Here is a 21,455-nt window from a genome sequence, read left to right on the forward strand (position 1 = left end):
GTCCTTTCTTGGTGAGGCTGGAGTGGTCGTTTGGGGGGAGGGGGGCATCTTGGATCCCGGGGTTGAGTTGGCAGGCACGCCCACTTGCCCCGGGTAAAATACCCGTGGAGGCGGGCGAGGGCCCTTAAGTGGCCGTTACGTGGCCACGTAAGGGCCTTGATTGGCCTCGGGCGGATGGGCCGTTTCCCACCCCTCGCTCAACGGCGTAAACTTGGCTGGAGGCGGAAGCGGGGCGGGTAGGCCTCCCGGAGCCTTCTGCTCAATTTTACGCCACCCCTATGCAACCATCCGACCCGCTGGGGCGGCGTAATATTCAGCCCAATGGTGAATCTCAAAAATACAGAACTGAAAATTGTTTTGTAAGTCAGTGTCTGCATTCTATATCTATAATTGAAGGGTGTCCAAACCTTTGCAGGAGGGAGATGGATCAACTAGTAAAGCATGTTGTTGATTTACACCATTCTAAAATAAAAGACTTAAATGCGATTGAACCATCATAAATACATTGAAAGCACAGGAAATTTCAATTTAGGAAATCAACAGAGGAGGTGAATTTCATTTACAGTTACCAGTGGATTTACTCCAACACTAAGGCATTATATCTGAGAAAGGCAGGCAGAAAATAGAGTGTAAAAAAAGTAACAGGGAAACAGGCCCCCTCCATTTAAAACATACAATTAGATTTCAATACTGAGGGAATACCATAACACAAGTAATTCAGTACATGACAGTTTCTCATACCAGCTTTCTCTGTGCTCGGTGCCACAGTTCTTTAACTTCTTTTCTGCGCTTCTCATGATCCAATCTTCTTCCAGCTAATGGCTATGTTAAAGAAAAACAATTGCACAAGTTCAACGTGAATAGCTTTTGCACATATTACTGAATATAATGCTGTAACAGAATCAGTAGAAATGTTAGGCTGAATTCTGGTCAGGGTCAAAGTGCAAACCCAGAGGATCCACTGGGCAGAAAGTGGGGTAGGACTCAAGATCTGACAGGATTCTGCCCAGTTTATGCTGTCCTGTCATTTTACTGGTGGGTGGAGATATTGGGTGGAAAACAGAAGCTGGGCAAGTGCAGCAGGAGGCCACATGATCCTGGCAGTCATATAAGTGGATCAGGGTTGATGGGGAGGCCACAAAATGATGATTGAGGAGGGGTATGGGTTTTGTTGGCTTTTGTGTTTGGTCTGAACTGACTGATCCCAAATCAGTAATTCATTTCTGATAGGCAGATTATGAAATACACTCACTGCATACCACACAGATAGGGGGCAAAGAAAATAATTGAATGAATGGTGATCCCTATTTGAGAGAATGTGAGTATAAACGTAATAAGCTTGAAGCAACAGTATTGATTAGAAGACATCTCCAGCTGCCACAGACTGGTGAATATTTGGAACAAAGGAAGCAAATAATGCTAAACCAACCAACCTTTTCAAAAAGAGCTGGGTAACTACATGGCTAAGATTCAGATTGCAGGCTATAAACAATAATGATCAAACATTACAAAATATTCCATGATCCCTAATGCAAATTAAACTTTTGGCATTTGTGTCTATAATAGAACTGATGAGAAAACACACAAATATGGAGTGACAGCTGCTGCAAAGTGTTACCTGGAACCAAGGCATGAAAACATGTACTGGCATGTGCTTGATGGGCCAAATGGCCTCCTTCTGTGCCATAATGACTCTAGTTTATCCAGGATCAGTACCTATCATAATGGGGTTTTAGAGGGTAAGTAACCACTTCTCAAACTCTGAACCTCTCACAAGTGGAGCCACTGTTCCGACATGAAATGATGTATATCCATGCTGGTGGATGCATTGAACTCATTGATTATGGGATACTGTACATCTCACCATATATCCTGTTCGCCCAATGAGGGAAGGGAACACCCCCCCCCCCCCCCAACCCCCACTGAGCTACTTTCTTAACTTTTCCTCTTTCCCTCTCCTGTTCCTCACAGTCCCCAATTCTCCCAATACCTTTTCCACATCCTCTTTCTCATTTTCCCCTTTTTCCCACCTTTCCCCCTCCTCTCCTCTCTTCTCAGTCCCTTCCACTCTTTTATCCTCTCCCACCCACCACCTCCTCACTCCTTCCCTGTCCTCCCTGGTGCTTGGGTCTAATAATTCCTCACCCTCTAATGCTACTTGACCTGAATAGTGGACTTGGTTTTGATTCCTTGTGTGTAATGCTACAGGAGATGGACTAGTATAAAATAAATATTACCTTTATAACAACTTAATAGTTGTTATTATGAAATGGGCAATTTAAAAAAATGTAAATAGACTTTAATTTCCTCTAAGAACACCAGTCATTTGACCATACGACAATAATAAATCTATTCAGCTTTATGGATTCCTGTCCTAACTGTACATGGTTACCTGGAGGAAGGTTTGGTTTTGGAGGATGCTAACTCCTTGTATAATGCTTTGTCCAAATTCCAGGTCCTGTTCCAATGACATCGCGTAGATTGACAGAAAGGGCACATGATACTAAAGAAACACAATAAAAGCATCAATGTTGAAAAAGAAGTAAATCAAAGGGAAACACTGAGTGAAACATTATGCTGTAATGTATAAAACAATGTTCCCACTGTACAACCAGACTAGAACTCATACAATAACAATACTGTCATTAGACTCACATGCTGCTCATTGGTGCTTATGCATATGCAATATGGGATAGTGCCAGGAAATCCCAGTTACTCTATTCGCTTTCTTTAATTTTAGTGTTTCTACTGCAGGTGTGAGGGCCTGATAGGGTTAGCAGATCTGACAGGGAAGATTATTCTTAGATAATTAGGTTCAAAGATTAGAGTGTACATGGAGCAGCTTTAATATATTGAACATAAATCCAAATGAAGTATCTACCATTTGAAATGCTGCTGCCACTCTGAATTAATTCTGGAATAAGTTCAATTTTTAAAAATTTGTTCTTGGGATGTGGGCAACGCTGCCTAAGTTGCATTTATTACTCATCCCAATGAGAAGGTGGTAGTGGGTGGCCTACTTTAACTATGTATGGGCCCAATTTTAATTCTGTGCAAGTGGGTGGGTTGTGAATGAATTAAAATCTGGCCCCATGGTGATGGTGTCTCATGATGATGTTAAGTGTATGCGCTGGAAACACGGACACTGTAGAGCAGACATCTCAAAGCCCTGGAGAGATATCACCTGTGGTAAGATCCTGCAAATTCATTGGCAGGACAACTGCTCCAATATCAGTGTCCTCTCTCAGGCCAACATCCCCAGTATCGAGACACTGGTCATGACTAGTCAGCTACATTGGGCGGGCCACATTGTCCGCATGCCTGACACAAGACTCCCAAAACAAGCTTTCTACTCCAAGCTCCATCACGGCAAGAGGCTACCAGGAGGGCAGAGGAAACACTACAAAGATGTTCTTAAAGCCTCCCTGAAAAAAATGTGACATCTCCACCGATTCATGGGAATCTCTCGCCCAAAATGGAGAAGAAGCATCCGTGAAGGTGCTAGCCAGTTTGAACAACATCGACATGCCCAGGCAGTGACCAAGTGCAAACAGCGGAAGGAACACTTGAAAATCCGAGCATCCCATTCACTCGCCTCACCAATCACCACCTGAGTGTGTGGATCTCAAACTGGACTCTGTCACCTATGGACCCACAACCCTGAGGTGGAAGAAAGTCATCCTCGTTCCTGAGAGACTGACTAAGAGAAAAATAAGTGCGAATTCCAGGATTTTTTGCTCAGTGATGATCCAGGATTGCCAGTGATATATGTTCAAGTAAGGATGGTGTATGCCTTGGAGGTAATAGTGCTTCTGTGATATTGTTGCTCATCCATCTTGGTTAGAAATCATAGGGCTGGGAGGTGCTGTTGAAATAAGCTTGGTGAGATACCTCAATTACATAGAATTATATAAAATTTACAGCACAGAAACAGGACATTGGGCCCAACTCGTCTATGTCAGTATTTATGTTCCTGAGCCTCCTCCGACCCTACTTTATCTAACCCTATCAGCATTTCCTTCTATGCCTTTCGCCTGCATGTACTTACCTACTTCCCCTTAAATGCATCTTTTTTATTCATTCATGGGATGTGGGTGATGCTGTCAAGGCCAACATTTATTGCTCATCCCTAATTGCCCTTGAGGAGGTGGTGGTGAGCCACCTTCTTGAACTGCTGCAGTCCATATGGAGCAGTAACACCCACAGTGCCATTAGGGAGGGAGTTTGGCCCAGCGACAACAAAGGAATCGCGATATGTTTTCAAGTCAGGATAGTGTGTGACTTGGAAAGGGAACTTGGAGGTAGTGGTCTCGTCTTTTGCCTGCTGTCCTTGTTCTTCTAGGCAATAGAGATCGTGGATTTGAAAGGTACTGTTGAAGATGCTTTGGCGAGTTGCTGCAGTGCATCTTGTAGATGGTACACACTGTAGCAAAGGTACACCAGTGGTGGCAGGAGTGATTAAGGAGGTGAACAGGATGCCAATCAAGTGGGCTACTTAGTCCTGGATTGTGTTAAGCTTCTTGAGTGTTGTTGGAGCTGCACTCAACCAGGAAAGTGGAGCGTATTCCATCACGTTCCTGACTTGCACCTTGTAGATGGTGGAAAGGCTTTGGATAGTCAGATGGTGAGTTATTCGCTGCAGAATATCCAGCCTCTGACCTGCTCTTATAACCAGTATTTGCTATTCACTATTCACCTCAATTGGATTCATCCTGGAAGTAAAAGTCTCAACATGACTGCCGTATGAAGCAGCGTTAAAGACACAACGTAATGAAACTTGTACACCACCTATTTGACGTCATGTTCAGCTGCTGTATGTGAACAAATACTAATGTAAACTGAATTCTAAATCAGCTTCTTTAGTGTAATTTAAATTTCAGCATTCAGTACAATCCCTCTTTCAATACAACTCTATTCGTTGATGTGCACACCATTTCCTTACCTCTTGTGTAATAGCATGTTTATAGGTATGGACCAGCTTTGTCAGCCCTTTGGCAAAGTCCATTTCTGCAGAAAATCATAAAATACTCCCGTCATAAATGGGAAGTGTGAAATCACATGACATTTTTTATATCTTCTATCACTTTACATGGATAATTTCTCATTGAAATTGCTCACTGTCAAATACTGATTACCACAAATAACTGGAGGAAACAATGAGGCATGGGGAGAGATAGCAGGAATGACCAGGCTATCTAGTGTATAAATTTGCCTGGAACAATCAGTCGAGATTTCATAGAATCATAGAAGGTTTATGGCACAGAAAGAGGCCACTTGGCCCATTGTGTCAGCACCAGCCGAGAAATGAGCCACCCAGCCTAATCCCACCTTCTAGCATTTGGTCCGTAGCCCTGCAGGTTACAGCACGTGGGACGGCACAGTGGCGCAGTGGTTAGCACTGCAGCCTCACAGCTCCAGCGACCCGGGTTCAATTCTGGGTACTGCCTGTGTAGAATTTGCAAGTTCTCCCTGTGTCTGCGTGGGTTTCCTCCGGGTGCGCCGGTTTCCTCCCACATGCCAAAGACTTGCAGGTTGATAGGTTAATTGGCCATTATAAATTGCCCCTAGTATAGGTAGGGACAGGTGGGGATGTGGTAGGAATATGGAATTAGTGTAGGATTAGTATAAATGGGTGGTTGATGGTCGGCACAGACTCGGTGGGCCGAAGGGCCTGTTTCAGTGCTGTATCTATAAACTAAAATAAACACGTGAGGTGCATATCCAGCCACCTTTTAAATGAGTTGAGCGTATCTGCCTCTATTATCCTTTCAGGTAGTGAGTTACAGACCCACACCACCCTCTGGGTGAAAAACTTTTTCCTCATCTCCCCTCTAATATTTCACTTTAAATCTCATTCAGACCAGTAGATGGAAGTAAGACAATCCTTCTTGGGTCGTTACCTCAGCCCATCTGCTGCTGAAACCCTCATCAACGTCTTTGTCGTCTCCAGATTCAATGATTCCAATATTCTGTTTACCTCCCTCTCCCTCCAGCCTCTGTAAACATCAGCTCAAGAAAAGCTTTGGTCCCCATAATCTGCTTGGTACCAAGTCTTGTCCACTTATCACCCCTATACACTGGCTCCTGGTCTACCAATGGCTAAAATATTAAATTCTCATCTTTGAGTTTGAACCCCTCAATGGCCTCACCCCATCCCATCTTTGTAACCAATGATACAAACTCTCTTGCCATGAACTCTCTGTTGCTCTGGTTGGTTGTGGTCTCTTGGGTAGCCGTTAACCACACCCCCCCCCCCCCCCCCCACCCCCTTCTTCCCATTGCCTTCAGACACCTAGACCATAAGATCTTGAATTCCCTCTCTAAATCCCTCCACATCTATTTCCACCTTTAAGACCCTTCTTAAAACCCTAAGCTTTTGGTCACCCCCTCCTGATATTTCCTTCTTTGGCTTGATAGCCATGTTTTTCCTTAACACCTTGGTGAAGAACTTTGAGACATTTTTCAATCTTAAAGTTGCTTCAGAAATGAAAGTTGTTGGTAGAAGGAATTGTAATATCCCTTAGCTGGTGAGAATCTCCTATGGAATCCAGTATATTGGTTCAACTAAAGTAAAAATTGCACCTAATTTCTAACCTCTACCAAATCCAATTCCTTGGTCACCTCTAGGTCTTGACTAAGGTTGCAAATAACAGATAACTATTTTGATGACAGTAACCATTAACATCATGGAATCTGGACCCACCAAACAGAAAGTACAACCGTGGAATGACATGACTTCAGTGCTATATGTTTCTTTGTCTGACGGTCACAATGACAATGACAAACTCAATATCCTCTCACCCAAACCTGTCCTTTTCTCCAGGTAGTTGATCAGATCTTTCATGTACTTGGAAACGGTTTTGGCATATTGCAAAGCAGCTTCAACACCACCCTCTGACCTCTGCAGTATTATGTCCACTTCTTCTGCAGAAAAGCTGCCTGTAATCCAGATAAAAAGGAGAAAGCGAGAAACATTTTACTTATAGTGCTTCAGCTAAATTTCTAATAGGTTTCATGAGGAATGTGTGAAATGTTTGTTTTCTTGAAATATTAGGGCCACTTCTCCTTTTCTCAGTGCCCGGGGAATGGTCAGTTCCTAGGTGCAGCGAAGAGGATAAAGGAATGGAAACTTGTATCAGGACTCTACTCTGACTATTCTACGTCAATATTTCCAGACAGACAAAGCTTGGACTGTGTTTGAAGTAGACAAGCCCAGTGTAAGGATTCAGATGAGCTGAGGAGATGAACTCTTAGCCGCCTGGCTCAGTTTGCTCGGTGTTGGATCAAGTGAAGGAAGCACCCAAAGAAACAAGGCTTTGGAGTTGCACTGGGACCCAGGTGCATCAGGGAACACCCAAAGATTTTGAAGGAAAATTTAGTTTTAGTCATTTTAATAAGCCTTAATAATCTTCATGGCCTTCTAGCTGCTGCTCTACAGAAAGCCCCAATACCAGTGACAATGTTCAGCTCTCAGGCATGCAGCTTATCTCTTGTTGCTGCCTTGGGATCCCAGTACAAGCCACATGTAGGAAACAGGTGTGCAAATGGCTTGGGACAAGAAACTCAATTGCTGCTCCTGTCTTACAGAAGCAACACACCTGTAAAAGGTGCCTAGTGAAAGAGCCAGAGAAATATCTACCCTCTTTTATTAATTTCCAAAAGTCCATCACAGTGCCACCTGCTGCAACTTCGGAGACGGCTGTTTTTATGCAAGTGTTGTTTGATAAAGAGGGTCCATTGGGGCTGGCAAAAATCCATGTTCTAAATATTCAATTTGACTTCCGAGGCATCAGTGTAGACTATAAACTGTGGACTTGTGCAGTTAGTATGACTGCACCCAGCAGCATTAATTTTCCTTAACTGTAGTGTTTCAACAATAATATCTTGCAATATTTGCCTTTAATGTGGCAAAATGTCCCAAGGCAGTTCACAGGTGTGTAATCAGATAAAAATTGTCACTAAGCCAAGAAAGGAGACATGAGGGCAGGTGACGAAAAGATTGGTCAAAGCTTTTAAGGTTTTTCTTAATAGGAGGAGAGAAGTGTAGAGGCGGACAAGTTTAGGGAGGGGACTGCAGAGCTTAGGGCCCAAATAGTGAAAGGCACGGCCATCAATGATGGGGTGAAAGGAATGGGGAATGGCAAGTAGACAGAACTGGAGGAACACAAAACTCTTGGAGGATTATAGGGCTGGAGCAGATTATAGAGATAGGGTGGGGTGATGCTATGGAGGAATTTGAACACAAGAATGGAAATTTTAAAATCAAGGCCTTGAAGCATTAGTAAATCTGCACTGCACTCCTTCCAAGGTGCAATAGCCAGAACTGTACACAGTACTCCACAGGTGGTCTAAGCGTGACTTGGTACAGCTGTAGCAAAACTTCTTCCCCTTTCTATTCTAGCTCTCTAGGTATAAAGACCAACATTCAATTTACCTTCTCGATTTTCTTTTGTTCCTGACTACAACATTTTAGTGATCTGTGTACATGGACCCACTAAACCTCTTTGGACTTCCATTGCTCCTAGTTAGGAAGGTACAATGCTGGCCGGGACAGCATTGGAATAGTCGAGTCTGGAGATAATAAAGGCATGGATGAGTGCTTCAGGAGTAGATGGACTCAAGCCTGATGGAGATAGGTGATTTTTGGGAGATGGCAGTAGGCTGCCATGTGAGATCGGAAGCTCAGCTAAGGGTCAAATAGGATGCCAAGGTTGCAACCAGGCTAATTCTGCCTGAGACAGTTACCAGTTAGAGAGATGAAATCGGTGGTAAGGGAAAGGAGCTTGTGGTAAGAGGTGAAGATAATGGCTTCAGTCTTTAATTGGTGGAAATTTCAGTTAATCCATGACAGACAAGTAGTCTGACAACACAGAGACAGTGGAGGGGTCAAGAGAAGTGGTAACGTTCAGAGCTTGGTGTCATCAGCATACATATGGAACATGATGTGTTTTCAGATGGTGTCGCTGAGAGGCAGCAATGCAATGTGAAATAGGAGGTGCCCAAGGATAGATCCTTTGAAGGTGCAAGAATCAATGGTGCAGGGCATAAGAGAAGCCATTGCAGGGGATTCTCTGGCTATGACTGGATAGGTATAAGTGGAACAATGTATGGGTAATCCCACTCAGCTAAATCACAGACAAGAGGCATCAGAGGAGGATGCAACCAGGTCGAGAAGGATAAGATGGCATAATGCACCATGGTCACAGTCACATAGGATGCATTCGTCTCATTCATATATGTCACTCATTGCTTTATGCTTTCAGAAAAATGTTTGATCTATGTGCTGACTAAAAGCCACCAAGTCTACATTACCTGAATCACTGAACTCATCCTTCACTTGTACCATATCGCCTTGTGCAGCAATTCCACCACACAGATTCTCCATTGACTGAAAATACACATAAAGGAAATTAGACTCTATGAGTGCATAGACGAGAAAACCAAGTGGCCAGGATAAGTGTTCAAGGTATACTTCCAGCTCATCTTCGTAGAACAAGCATTATCTACAATGAGTAATGAGGAACATTCCAAAGTGTTCCATAATGCCGAACCTTACGTTTTGATCAGCTACAATATTCATCAGTCTTAATGCAAGATGCAAAACATTAAGAATGTTTATTCAGGTTCTGTCCACACTGCTTGAATTCTCATTTGCCTTTGTTGTATAAAACCACATTGCTGCCAAAACACTATTAAAGTTGTTGCATTCCTTTTCCCCGAACCTATCAAAGTGACAATGATAATAAAATTTCATTTTCTGTTTTGCTTTAGTTTAACTTGAACATTCTTGCATTCTGACAGACCGCAACTATTTACTTTTGTAAACAATATCAATACTTATGCCAGCAATAGACAATACATTTTGTACAAGTACTGTGCAGAGAAAATCTAAAAATATAATCATCCAGGACAAGTAACGCAGTAACAAGTTACATTTTGTACAGCTTAATGGAATAATATGTTGCTGTTACAGGCATCAATGCTTCTCCATTGGATCAAGGCAACTGAAGCTGTAAAATCCTGGGCTCCCAGAATAAATGGTTTGTTGATAGGAATGTGAAATCCCACTTTAGTTTGTACTTTCAGTTAAATTTAACTTGAGTTGAGCTCAAGGTTTCAAACTGAAGCCCAGATTTGAACCACTGAAATTGCCCAGCCAAGTCTAACTCTTCCACTGAAGACTCCCACCAAACTGTGAACTTTTCTTTTTCTTTGAGATGCTGTTTTTTTTCAGCATTTTCAGATTTCCAGCATTTGCAGTTTTCCTAATTCTCTCTGTATAATATAAGCCAAACCTTGGCTGAGCCCCAAGTTTAGGTTAGGTAGAAGTTCTTCATTCTTCAAAGGCATGGGCATACAGAAATACACACACCCAGATACGCACACGCGCACACCAATAAACACACACACATGCACACACAGAGATATACACGTGCACAAGCACACATACTCATAAATCGCTCCAAGTTTAGGAAAGTTTTCTTTTTTGTCAGAACCACACATAGCCTTACCTGGTAATAAATGATGTGTTGAGTTAAGATTCAGGCAGATATTAATGATCAACACTTTTATATTTACAGCATCTATCTTGTGCCTTGCAGTGCAGATGTTATTTCTCCTCTCCCACTCTCTCTTTCTCCTACTTTGAACTTTACAGAGCTACTAGATTACACCCTGCAGACTGTTGGTAATGGCCTGCTCTGACAGTTACAGAGAGTACATCTTCCTTTGCTGGAGCTTTTGGAAGCTGCTTCAGTTGGAATATCAAAGTGACCTCAAGTCATGGGGATCAAGTGTGGCAAATCAAACAAAAATAAAAGTAAAATAAACTGTACTTGCGTACAAAAAAAGGCTTTTGCAAGAAACACACAGCCCCTCAATCTTTCACCTGGAAAAGAAATGGCATTTGAATTTTTAGTGCGGTGAGTAAGGCCATTTTCTCCCTGGTGAAGTTCCTGTCTACTAGATGTATTTGAATAATCTGGTGCTTTGTGGCTAAATGAAATGGTTGAGAACAGGGCCAATGCCAATAGAAAGCAGGGGTGGGGGCCAGAAAGATTAAGCATGTATGCACTTTTCTTGCAACAATACAAAATACATTCTGCATTTTAATGATATATGTCAACAGACAGGTTCACTCATATACAGGTCAACAAGCAGTAACTAACCTAACCATATCGATCACTGACAACAACTCGTTGTGAATTCCAAATACTCTTCTCACCTTAAGAAGCAGTAGGAGGGGTCATTCCAAGGTAAAGACTCTCTTTGTATCTGGGAAATGCATGCCTGTGATGGCAACCGCAGTCTGCTGATCTAGTTGATCTCAGCCAGGGTAGCTGTCGGGGTGTTAGAATTAATCTCAGCCCCGCCGAGTTAACAAGAATGAGAAAAAAAGAGTCACCTGCTCTTGATCCCTACCCAGTGACACCATTAGTGGAGGTGACCTCTGCTATTAATGCCGTCTGTGACCAAATTACTGTCTTGGTCCCTAGAGTAATAATGACTGCTTGGATGAAGCACCTGAAGGCAGTTGGCACTTGTGGATCTACACCTCAGCAAAGAGTAAACACTTTTGGAAGAGAAAGAGAAAAATCTGAAACGAAGCTGCAAGGATGTCACCATCTTGTCTTTGTAATAGTGTAAAACACTCGAGGAACATCTCGACCAAGTCAGGGTTTAGTTTATGTGATGTTGCTGTAGTTTGAAGGAAGAAACTGTGAAAGGACACACTGTGCCTGAACTGTTAGTTAAGTGTGGCTATGGAATTGCATTATTTACTCAGCTAAATTGGGTGGTTTGCTGATGACTATTAACTTCTTAAAACAAAGGTTTATTTCATTTCTAAGTTACCGAGAACACTCAGGCTTTTGGAAACGTTACAGAGTCACGTTAAAAATCTAGAAGGGCGGAACATCAAACAAAAATAAAAGCTGAAAATCTACTTTTGGCATGGCTGTAAAACGATTGATTAAATGTGATAACGTCATCACCACCAGGCTAAACTCCCAACGCCATCTCCAATGGTGATATTTCTGTAGTCACAAAGCTATCACATCCATCCTACTTCTGGTGTATCTGCCTCAACCATGTGATATTGACTCCACTTTTGGGGCTGCAACTGGTAAAGAAAACAACACCAAGAGGAAAAACATCCCTTTTTCCGGACTGCAACTGACACCGGGTTCTAACGGATGCCTCTGTCTCGCTACTTAAGAATAAATTCAATTCTGAGAATTGACAATGACTTTACAACTCATCCCTAGCATGTTACTTGTGACAAAAGCAATTGTGGTTTTACTGCCAGGCTAACCTCACAGGGAGTGAAGCTGGGGCTAGAAGAAACCCCAAAAAGGTAAGTCTTTTTTTTTTACTTTGCTGATGGGGCTAGGATGAACAGGAATGCTCCTCCCAAAGTTTTACCATTCCGTGCCCCCACTCCTTGCCCTGAGCTACTCACCTGAGTGATGAGTACTGTTCCTTTAGTCGCCAGTGGCAGTCTCCTGCACCCGACATTGTGCTCCTGCCCAACAGCCAGCAGCCACTTCTCGCCAGTTTCGAGCAGGGAAACTGATGAGGGGAGCCATGTAGGTGAGGCCCGGGAATTAAAATCTCCTGAGCCTCACACAGCCAAGGTCGGGACAGTTTACCCCGTCTCAGAGCCTGCCCCAAGTTATAATCAAGGCCGTATTTCAGCACTATATTCTAATGGCACATTTGCAGGCACATACCATGTTAATGTAGTCATTTTACTATCAGTATAACTTCAGCTAATCTGCATTTGTAGCCTTTTTACACTGCATGTTCAAATACATATTTCCAGTGAATATAATGCACATCAACAACAATAACTTGCATTTGTATAACATTGTTAACGTAGAAGAAACATCCCAAGGTGCTTCACAGAGACATAATCAAAGAAATGCACATCAAACCAAGGAATGAGCTATTAGGTGGGGTGATGAAAAGCTTGGAGAAAGGGGTTGGTTTTAAGAAGAAGAGGGAGCTGGAAGGTAGGAATGAGTTCCAGAGTGTGTACTTTGGTGGCTGAAGACACAATCAGTCATGGAGTAAAGGGAGGGGGTGCATAAGAGGCCAGAGTTAGGGGTTTGGGAGGGAAAGGGGATGTATGGGTTTGGAGGACATTACAGGAAGGATCAAGGCCATGAAGGGACTTGCATATTACAAAGTGAATGTTCAGCTGAAATGGTGTGGAGTTGTTCTTTCCAATCATAATTCTGAACATAAACCTCTTGATGCTTGATCTTATCTTGGGTAAGTAACAGGAATTGCATCAGTCTAGTATAAAGATCTGATATGAATCTGTTATTGTCTTGTGGTGGCGACAAGGCCTCAGGTTCTGCATTGGCTTGCCAATTTAGTCGTGGCCTAATTAATTTCCATCCTAATGAGTTATTGTTGTTTGGCAATAATTAACTGTGTGAAGCAGAGGAAGATAAAATTACATTTCACCACCAAAATGTATTACAACATCTAAAGGTAACAGTTGTGTAGAAGTAAGAACTGATTCTGTTTGCGAAATATGACCCTGCATTGACCCAGACATTCCCAGATAAATCATGTTGTTATTTAATTACTTCATGGACATTAAAAAATTTGCACAGGGACATTACGAGGTCACCGAGCTTTAAAACTAAAGACAATGCATCAGGAATAAATCCCTTTAATGTACAACACATGTAAGTATAAACCTTGGGAGATGGCACTCAGATTAGATCAATCTGATTAAAGCCGAATGCCAACTTCAGAGAGGACATTTACCATTCTGGTCTTTCAAGACTCTTCAGCCGAAATAAAGGCCGCTACGCCCAGAATTTACAAAGCTCTTCCAGAAATTAATTTATGAAGATTAGACAAAGAACCTTTCATAAGTGGTTAGTGCATACACGCAAAGGTCTTTGTACTGCATTGGCTCATTCCATGAACTCACCCTGCATTTATCTGTTGGTGGTAATGATAACAAAGTGCTGCTGTCCACCTCTCCCATGAGGAATTCCGAGACACTGCCAAAGAGGAAATAATTATTATCGCAACCAACAAAACTCAACCTATACATTTCTATTTGCTTTTTAAAAAAAAAATTCTCCTCCTACACATTGTTAGATTCACTTCCCTTCACCAAGACTCCAGCCAGAAGATCAAGCAGACACTCAGAGACCCACAAAAGCTGCTTTATAACCAGTTATCAGGAGATATACAAAAGCAGCTCAGGTTGACTCTCTCTCTGAATCTGTCCTCCCTATAATCATAAGCCTGCCCTTCACTCAGCGCCTCTCCTAAAAAAGGTGAACTCTCTTTACAGGGGCTTGAATACGTCACTGCCTTCAAAGCTAAGTCTATAGGCAAGTGTTCCCTTACTACTGCAGTCACATAGTCAACAGTAATAATATAACAAAATGCTCTAGTTGTCAAGATAGTCCACAGGCTAGCTCTTTATTTGTGAGCCATCAAGCCCAAGCCTGAACTGAGTTAGCTGATCTTAACTGGGGCAACAAGGAGGAGTGCGATAATTGGCTTCAGTGCTCCTGTGCTAAGAAGGGGGAAAAGTCAGCCAAGGTTTCCACTCCTGGCGGGGTAACTTTGTATGATAATGTAAAACAGGTGATAGTGAATCTCCTATTTTTATCAACTAACCCATTTTACATTCTCGCACAAGTAAACAATGACCCCCCCTGACTGCTATATAGGGGCCTCGATAGGAGTTGTACATGTATAGGCAAAAGGCGAGGACAGAATTAAGCTCAGCAGTGATGTATCTCGTGATTGAATAGCTGCTCACTGCCAAGGCACAATGATGCAGTGCACTAAAAGCTCCAAAACAGCCTCCATTGCCAAATATTTTTTATGAAATGTAATTATACTTCAATTATTTACATTACTTAAAGAGGTATTATTCCCCTATTGTTTGCTTTTTGAAAGGTAAGTTACATCAAAAGCGCCACTAAAAGCCCATTATGGGGCAATCTGATGTATTAATAAATCTTTTTCTCGTCAACCCTTCTCCCCACCTCTGTTGTGTACAATATGATGAACAGTGACAGATAACTCTCTTGTACGTCTCAAGTGAAGATTCTTCATGAACAGCAATTGTTGGCACCACAGCTGAGCCTTATTCTGCCCTCAAAAACACCCACGCACGTACATCTCCAAAGCGATCACCTGTATATTTTTCTCAGCTGTCCCTTTGTTACTCAAATCTATAGAGATGTGAACAAACTAAGTTTGAAACATCTGGATTTCAACATAGTTTCCAAAAGCATCAATGTGATAAAGGTGAGGTAAATATATCCGAAAGGGCTGTGAACTGGGATTTGCAGCTTTGATGAACGATGTACCATTTTAGGATGAAATTTATTCATGCAAACAGCTACTAGTATATGGGAAACTTCGCCATCATGACTATTAAAGCCAATTGAATCACATTTAAAAAGGAATTAGATAATCAGAAGGAGAAGCATGTCAATTAGTTTGGGAAAAGGGCAAGGAAATGGGATTTGAAGATCACCTCGTCAGAATGGCCTCCTCCTCATAGGGCCCGATTTTAACTCCATCTAAGTGAAAAGGTTTTGAGTGAATTAAAATCAGGCCCTATGATTCTAGCATATCAATCTACTGTAGGTCATACTTCCTAATACTGCTATAGAACTTATTGAAGAACACAGTACAAAAGCAAATAACGTGATGCTTTTTCATTTGAGTGCTGTGTCACTCCAATACTTGCCAATAATCTCTACTTCCTGTCTCCATATGCCAGCCATTAGATTTTGACAGCCACTTTTCTGCTCCAAAGCGCCTTATAGAAAGGCTGAAATATGCATCTTAATAATTCAGTCCTTTTAAAATGTCAATAAAATGAACGGTCTCATATGTGGCCACTTGCCTTTAAGTTATTTTTGCCCTCTCCCGGAAACCTTTTAAGGGCTGCTGATATGTGATTTGCCACCTCTCATCAACCTGGTGAGCTCTCCGTGCCATGCCCAATATGACCTGGGAGCAAGTGGCCTTTGTCATAATTTGGCTGACCCTGCAAACGTCAATGGGCCTTCCCTCTCCGAAGAGTAAACGGAAAACCAGGCAGGCCTACATCCTACCTGATATGCGACGGACCTGGTGGTAGGACCAATACATAATTTCTCATCAACATTAACCACCCTTTGACCAGAAAGTACTCCTCCTTCTTTCCCTTTTATTCGGTTTACTCCGATTGATTTTCTGTATATTTTTATTTAAATAGTGAGCGCTATTGGCCTGTGGAAACTTGCTTCAATGAGTTCAGGATCTTGAGACAATGAGCTGAGTTAAACTGCAAAATTGAAAGGGCGCCCAGGTTGCAACAGTGGTAGAAAACAAAAATGAAATGGTAAAGTAGTAGTTGACTGACATTACTGGGCTGCGACCATGCATAGTAATTCTTCTGATAGCTTGTTTCAGAAGAGCTGCCCCAGTTTATAAACAGAGGGATTCCACAAACCACAGGCATTGACTTCTAATACAAAGTTTGGACAACAGATCCTGTGCACCCATGATACAGTATGAAGTGGTTCCAGATTGCATCATATTCCATATACCCATGAAAATCACAAGAAACATCTGCAATATCATTTAGACTTACAACATCCACAAACAAAAATCAAAAATGTACATATATAAAACTTCTGTGTCCTTTTAATAAATGCATGAATGTACTCACATGGTATCCTTCTTTACTCTCTGATTGGTCTATGCTGAGCACATGGTATTACTGGCCATGTGGAACACAGGAGCATAGGAGCAGGAGTAGGCCATTGAGCCCTTCGAGCCTGCTCTGCCATTCTAGATCATGGCTGATTGTCTACCTCAGTGCCATATTCCTGCATTATCCCCATATCCCTTGATGTCATTAGCAACTAGAAATCTATTGATCTCGGTCTTGAACTTACTCCTTAACTGAGCTTCCACCACCCTCTGGGGCAGAGAATTCCAAAGATTCACCACCCTCCAAGTGAAAAGGTTCCTCCCTATCTCAGTCCTAAATGGCCTGCCCTTTATTCTGAGATTGTGTCTCCAGTTCGAGACCCCACAGTCAGGGGAAAAATTCTTTCTGCATCTACCCTGTCTATCCCTTTAAGAATTTTGTAAGTTTCTATGAGATCACCTCTCATTCTTCTAACCTCCAGAGAATACAGGCCCAGTCTCCTCAATCTCTCCTCATCGGACAATCCCACCATCCCAGGGATCGATCTGGTGAACCTCCGCTGCACTCCCTCTATGGCAAGTATATTATTCCTCAGGCAAGACAACCAGAACTGCATACAATATTCCAGGTGCGGCCTCACAAATGCTCTATTCAATTGAAGAAAGACTTCTTTGCTCCTGTTTGCCTTCCTAATTGTTTGCTGCATCTGCATGTTAGCTTTCAGTGACTTATGAACAAGGACACCTGGGTCCCTTTGGACATCAACACTTTCCAATCTCTCACTATTTAAGAAATACTCTGCACCTCCGTTCCTCCTACCAAAGTGGATAACCTCACACTTATCCACATTATATTGCATCTGCCATGTTCTTGCCCACTCACTCAGCCTGTCCAAATCCCCTTGAAACCTCTTTGCATCCTCCTCACAACTCACATTGCCACCAAGTTTTATGTCATCCGCAAACTTGGAAATATTACAATTGGTCCCCACATACAAATCATTAATATAGATTGTTAACAGCTGGGGCCCAAGCACTGATTCTTGCAGTACACCACTGGTCAGAGCCTGCCAAGCCAGCATGACCAATCAGAAAGGAAAAGCAAAAGCAGAAATGAAACAAAATAAAGGATGTGGGTTTTACATAGAGTTCCACAGAATTTACAGTCCATAAACAGGCCAGTTGGCCCAATTGGTCTATGCTCCACATGAGCCTCCTCCCACCCTACTTCATCTAATCTTACCTGCATACCCTTCTATTCCTTTCTCTGTCATGTATTTATCTAGTTTTCGCTCAGCTACTCCATGTGGTAGCAAGGTCCACATTCAAACCACTCTCTGGGTACAGAAGATTTACACATAGCTCAAGTATTGCTCCTGTCTGCATCTTTCAAAGCTCAATCTTGCTTCTTGAAATGCACAGAACCCAGTCTGTTATCCCAGACCATCCTGCCACCTACCCACTGCATCTGTACCTCAAGGACACCTTCAGGTATTTGGCAACCAGTGTCCGATCTGGGACCACAAGACATCTCATGTTCACACCCTGGACTCATCATCACTCCACAACAATTCAGCGGTTATTTTTGAAAAATACTGGCACGAAGGAGTCATGAGACAGTCACACAATCTTAGGGTTTAAACAGCAAAGCCTTAAATGGCCATAAACGATTCCGTTCCGTTCTACCCCTAAACAAGAGGTGTGTTATTCTCTTGTTGCTGACTCTTCCTTGACCTTTGCCAATTGGTGATTTACTTACATGCTGCTAAATGCCACTGCCATTGTCTCAATTGCCTTCTCAAACTCGTTTTTATCATTTTCATTGTTAGATTCATAATGGAAACCTGTGGGAAGAGGAGGCAAATGTTTTAATGGATACAGCTTCTTAGTAAAAGGGGAATTATTATTAAATTATTAAATGGGAAATGGTGGCAGTTTGGGGACAGCGAGTGAACAGTCTTGTTGTGCATGGTGATGTCACAAGCGAGCAATGCAGTGATGTTTTTCAGCATTGTCAAAAATTTCAAGAAAGTATTTGCTCAAAAACATTTCTGGAACGATGAGGGAGGACCCTTTAGAAAACACAGTAAATATACATTAGCAAAACATGAAATGTGATATCTGAATCTAAACTGTTAGAGAGCTGGCACTGAGTTAGAATGCCAAGTTATTACCCCTGGACCAAGTTTCAATCTAACTCAGGGTGATGAGATAAGTCTCCTCTCTCTTTCTCTTAAAAACTATAAGAGTTCTAAATTCAATGACTCTGAGCAATTTAATTCCATTTGCAAGTCAGCAGAATGATCCCTAGTCAGCGACACATCAATACTACTGTCGAATATCACTGGGACCAACACTGCAGCAAACCAGCTGGATCAGAGAATCATCGGGACAAGCAAAGAGGTCAGCCCTTCAGTCTCTGTGGACTCGTGCATACCTCCATTCATAAAATGATGCTGCTGGTACATTGGTGTGGAAGAAATCTGTCGACACCATAAGATCAGCAAATTTGCTTATTAGAGGGGGAATTTCAACATCCTCTTTATACTTACTCTAAGATCAGTTAATTAAGCACAGAATGAAGATTACACCTCCATCTCCATCTGTGACTGAACACTTTGACCTGAAAGTAATCCTCATTGTTTTCCTTTTTTTTTGTCCAATCCTATTGATAGTGAGCACAATTAGCATGTGGAAACCTACTGGAATGAGTTCAGAATCTTGATGCAATGGGCTGAGGTAAGCTGTAAAAGTGAAATGGCACAAATGCTGAAGCATCCCAGATGATCAGCATAGCCACTAAGGTACACACTGCGCTGGCAGTAGGGTTGGGAAGGCCAATACAGTCAGGTTTTCTGGGGTCCATATTCAGGAGTGGCCTGTGTTAAGAGAGGTCATGTAGCCACCGCTTTCCTCACAGAATTAATGTATCTAACATTTTTGTGGTTTTAAAAAGATAACATGAAACTGGCCCTGAAATTCCTGTGGGAGGGAGGGGGTTAGGCATTCTACTTGTCTTCCACTGGGGTTACAACATAAGAGTTGTGGACACCCCCAACAGAATTTTGGTGCCAGTATCGTTAAGGTAATCTGTGTAACTATTCCATCCTTCCCTATTCTACTAGCTGGCGATGACTTACCTACTCAACTTAGTATAGAATCCTCAGTAAAGAAGCTGGTGAGGTGTGTCTGAACATTTCTGACAATGTGATATTTTCACACAGTTAGACCCTGAGATAAACACAGGAGACTCATCATTAATCCTGTCACTGAAACTGGAATCCCCAGAGGGGTCTGAAGTCCCATCTGCACTTCCTTCGATTTATCAGGTTTCACCCTGTAATCTTCTCCCTCAATGTAAATCAGATTTGTTCTGAGAAGTCACATTTACAGATTTTGGTGCTGGCAACTGATTGTAGCTCAGGGAAAGTTCTCACAGCACTAGGCTGCCTCTCTGTTGAATACTTGAACACAATTCACACTAGGAGAATCGCAAGGCAGCAAAGCTGAATTCTAATGCTGCTGGATTCTCCAAATAAGCTTAATTTTAATATTTTGTAATTACTTTTATGCAATTAGGCAAATCTTCTCATTTTGTTGTAAAGGTTCTTCAAAATGGCTTGCCAAGTTTATTCAAACTCATTCTAGATACCAGTGTTCACAATGCAGGCTGCAGACTTTCCATATTAGGAACATAGGAATATAGGAACAGGAATAGGCCCGTTCAGCCCCTTGAATCTTTTCCATCATTCCATTAGATCATGGCTGATCTGTATCTCAACTCCATCTACCCATTAAGGGTTTCATGACCCTTAATACACTTGCCTAACAAAAATTTATCAATCTCAGTTTGCATGTGCTATCAAAGATCTGAAGCATTCCCTGCTGTCTAGCAACACGTGAGGGAATCAAAAGGTGTTCTTTTTTATTCCGCTTGTGCTGCTGGGTTCAGAGAACTGAGGCTGATGCACACCCAGCTGACAAAGCTCCTGTAGAAAACCACTGCCCTGGGAGACCCACTAAAAATTGTCCACACAGGCATCTAAGTGAATGCTGGTAGTTTTCCATTCTCCTTGGTACTGTCTGTGCAAGGCCTATGTTTCAGGAACTGTGCAGCATTAGTGTGTGACTCATGCAAAGTAAAAGCACCTAGATTCCCCCAAAACACTCAAGCACCAACACAATTCTCACAGGAAGAAGGGTTGGTTTTCATGTCTGTATAATACATTTGGGTAAGCTATTCATGGCTTTACACTTGGTGGACTGGTTTCAAAGCCAAGTAGAAGCTGGATTCATTCTGGACTAACTCTGTATGTTGAAGATGTTAGATTAGTATATGGCTGTAGGATATATCCTACTGTTCAAGGAGGATTAGTTGAGGCACTACAATTATTTATGTCTCTAACTTATTTAACAGCACAGGTGGCATGTAACAATGGTTCAATGGTCACGACACCCTACCATCATGGGAGGAGGTGTTTATAGAGCTTTATGGGATTAGCATTAATTTCCTGGTTATTCAGCTTTCTCAGGATAGTTTAATCATCATTTCCAATTGTAAGCTAACGTGATTTGCTCCCACTGCATAATTTGCAGCTCAAGTTTTGCATTCAGGCGTAGGCGGTGGCATAGTGGTATTATCACTGGACTAGTAACCCAGAGACCCAGGGTATTGCTCTGGGGACATAGGTTCGAATCCCACCACAGCAGAAGGTAGAATTTGAATTCAATTAATAAATCTGGAATTAAAAAGCTAGTCT

General features: G+C 42.2%; 1 protein-coding gene across 3 annotated transcripts in view; it reads right to left on the reverse strand.

Moving 5' to 3' along the window:
- The window catches only part of LOC137351635 (rho GTPase-activating protein 45-like), a 200,077-nt gene that overhangs the window by 50,954 nt on the left and 127,668 nt on the right, over positions 1-21,455 (reverse strand). For all 3 annotated transcript variants that reach the window (XM_068016279.1, XM_068016277.1, XM_068016276.1), the window contains exons 4-10: positions 18,455-18,539; positions 13,952-14,024; positions 9,313-9,388; positions 6,802-6,939; positions 4,943-5,007; positions 2,393-2,503; positions 742-822 (exon numbers count right to left, since the gene is read on the reverse strand). In XM_068016279.1, the coding sequence (XP_067872380.1) occupies positions 742-822; positions 2,393-2,503; positions 4,943-5,007; positions 6,802-6,939; positions 9,313-9,388; positions 13,952-14,024; positions 18,455-18,539 (629 nt within the window). The remainder of the gene's footprint in view (positions 1-741; positions 823-2,392; positions 2,504-4,942; positions 5,008-6,801; positions 6,940-9,312; positions 9,389-13,951; positions 14,025-18,454; positions 18,540-21,455) is intronic.

Source organism: Heterodontus francisci, chromosome 36 (assembly GCF_036365525.1).
Source record: "Heterodontus francisci isolate sHetFra1 chromosome 36, sHetFra1.hap1, whole genome shotgun sequence".
NCBI classification, from domain to species: Eukaryota; Metazoa; Chordata; class Chondrichthyes; order Heterodontiformes; family Heterodontidae; genus Heterodontus; species Heterodontus francisci.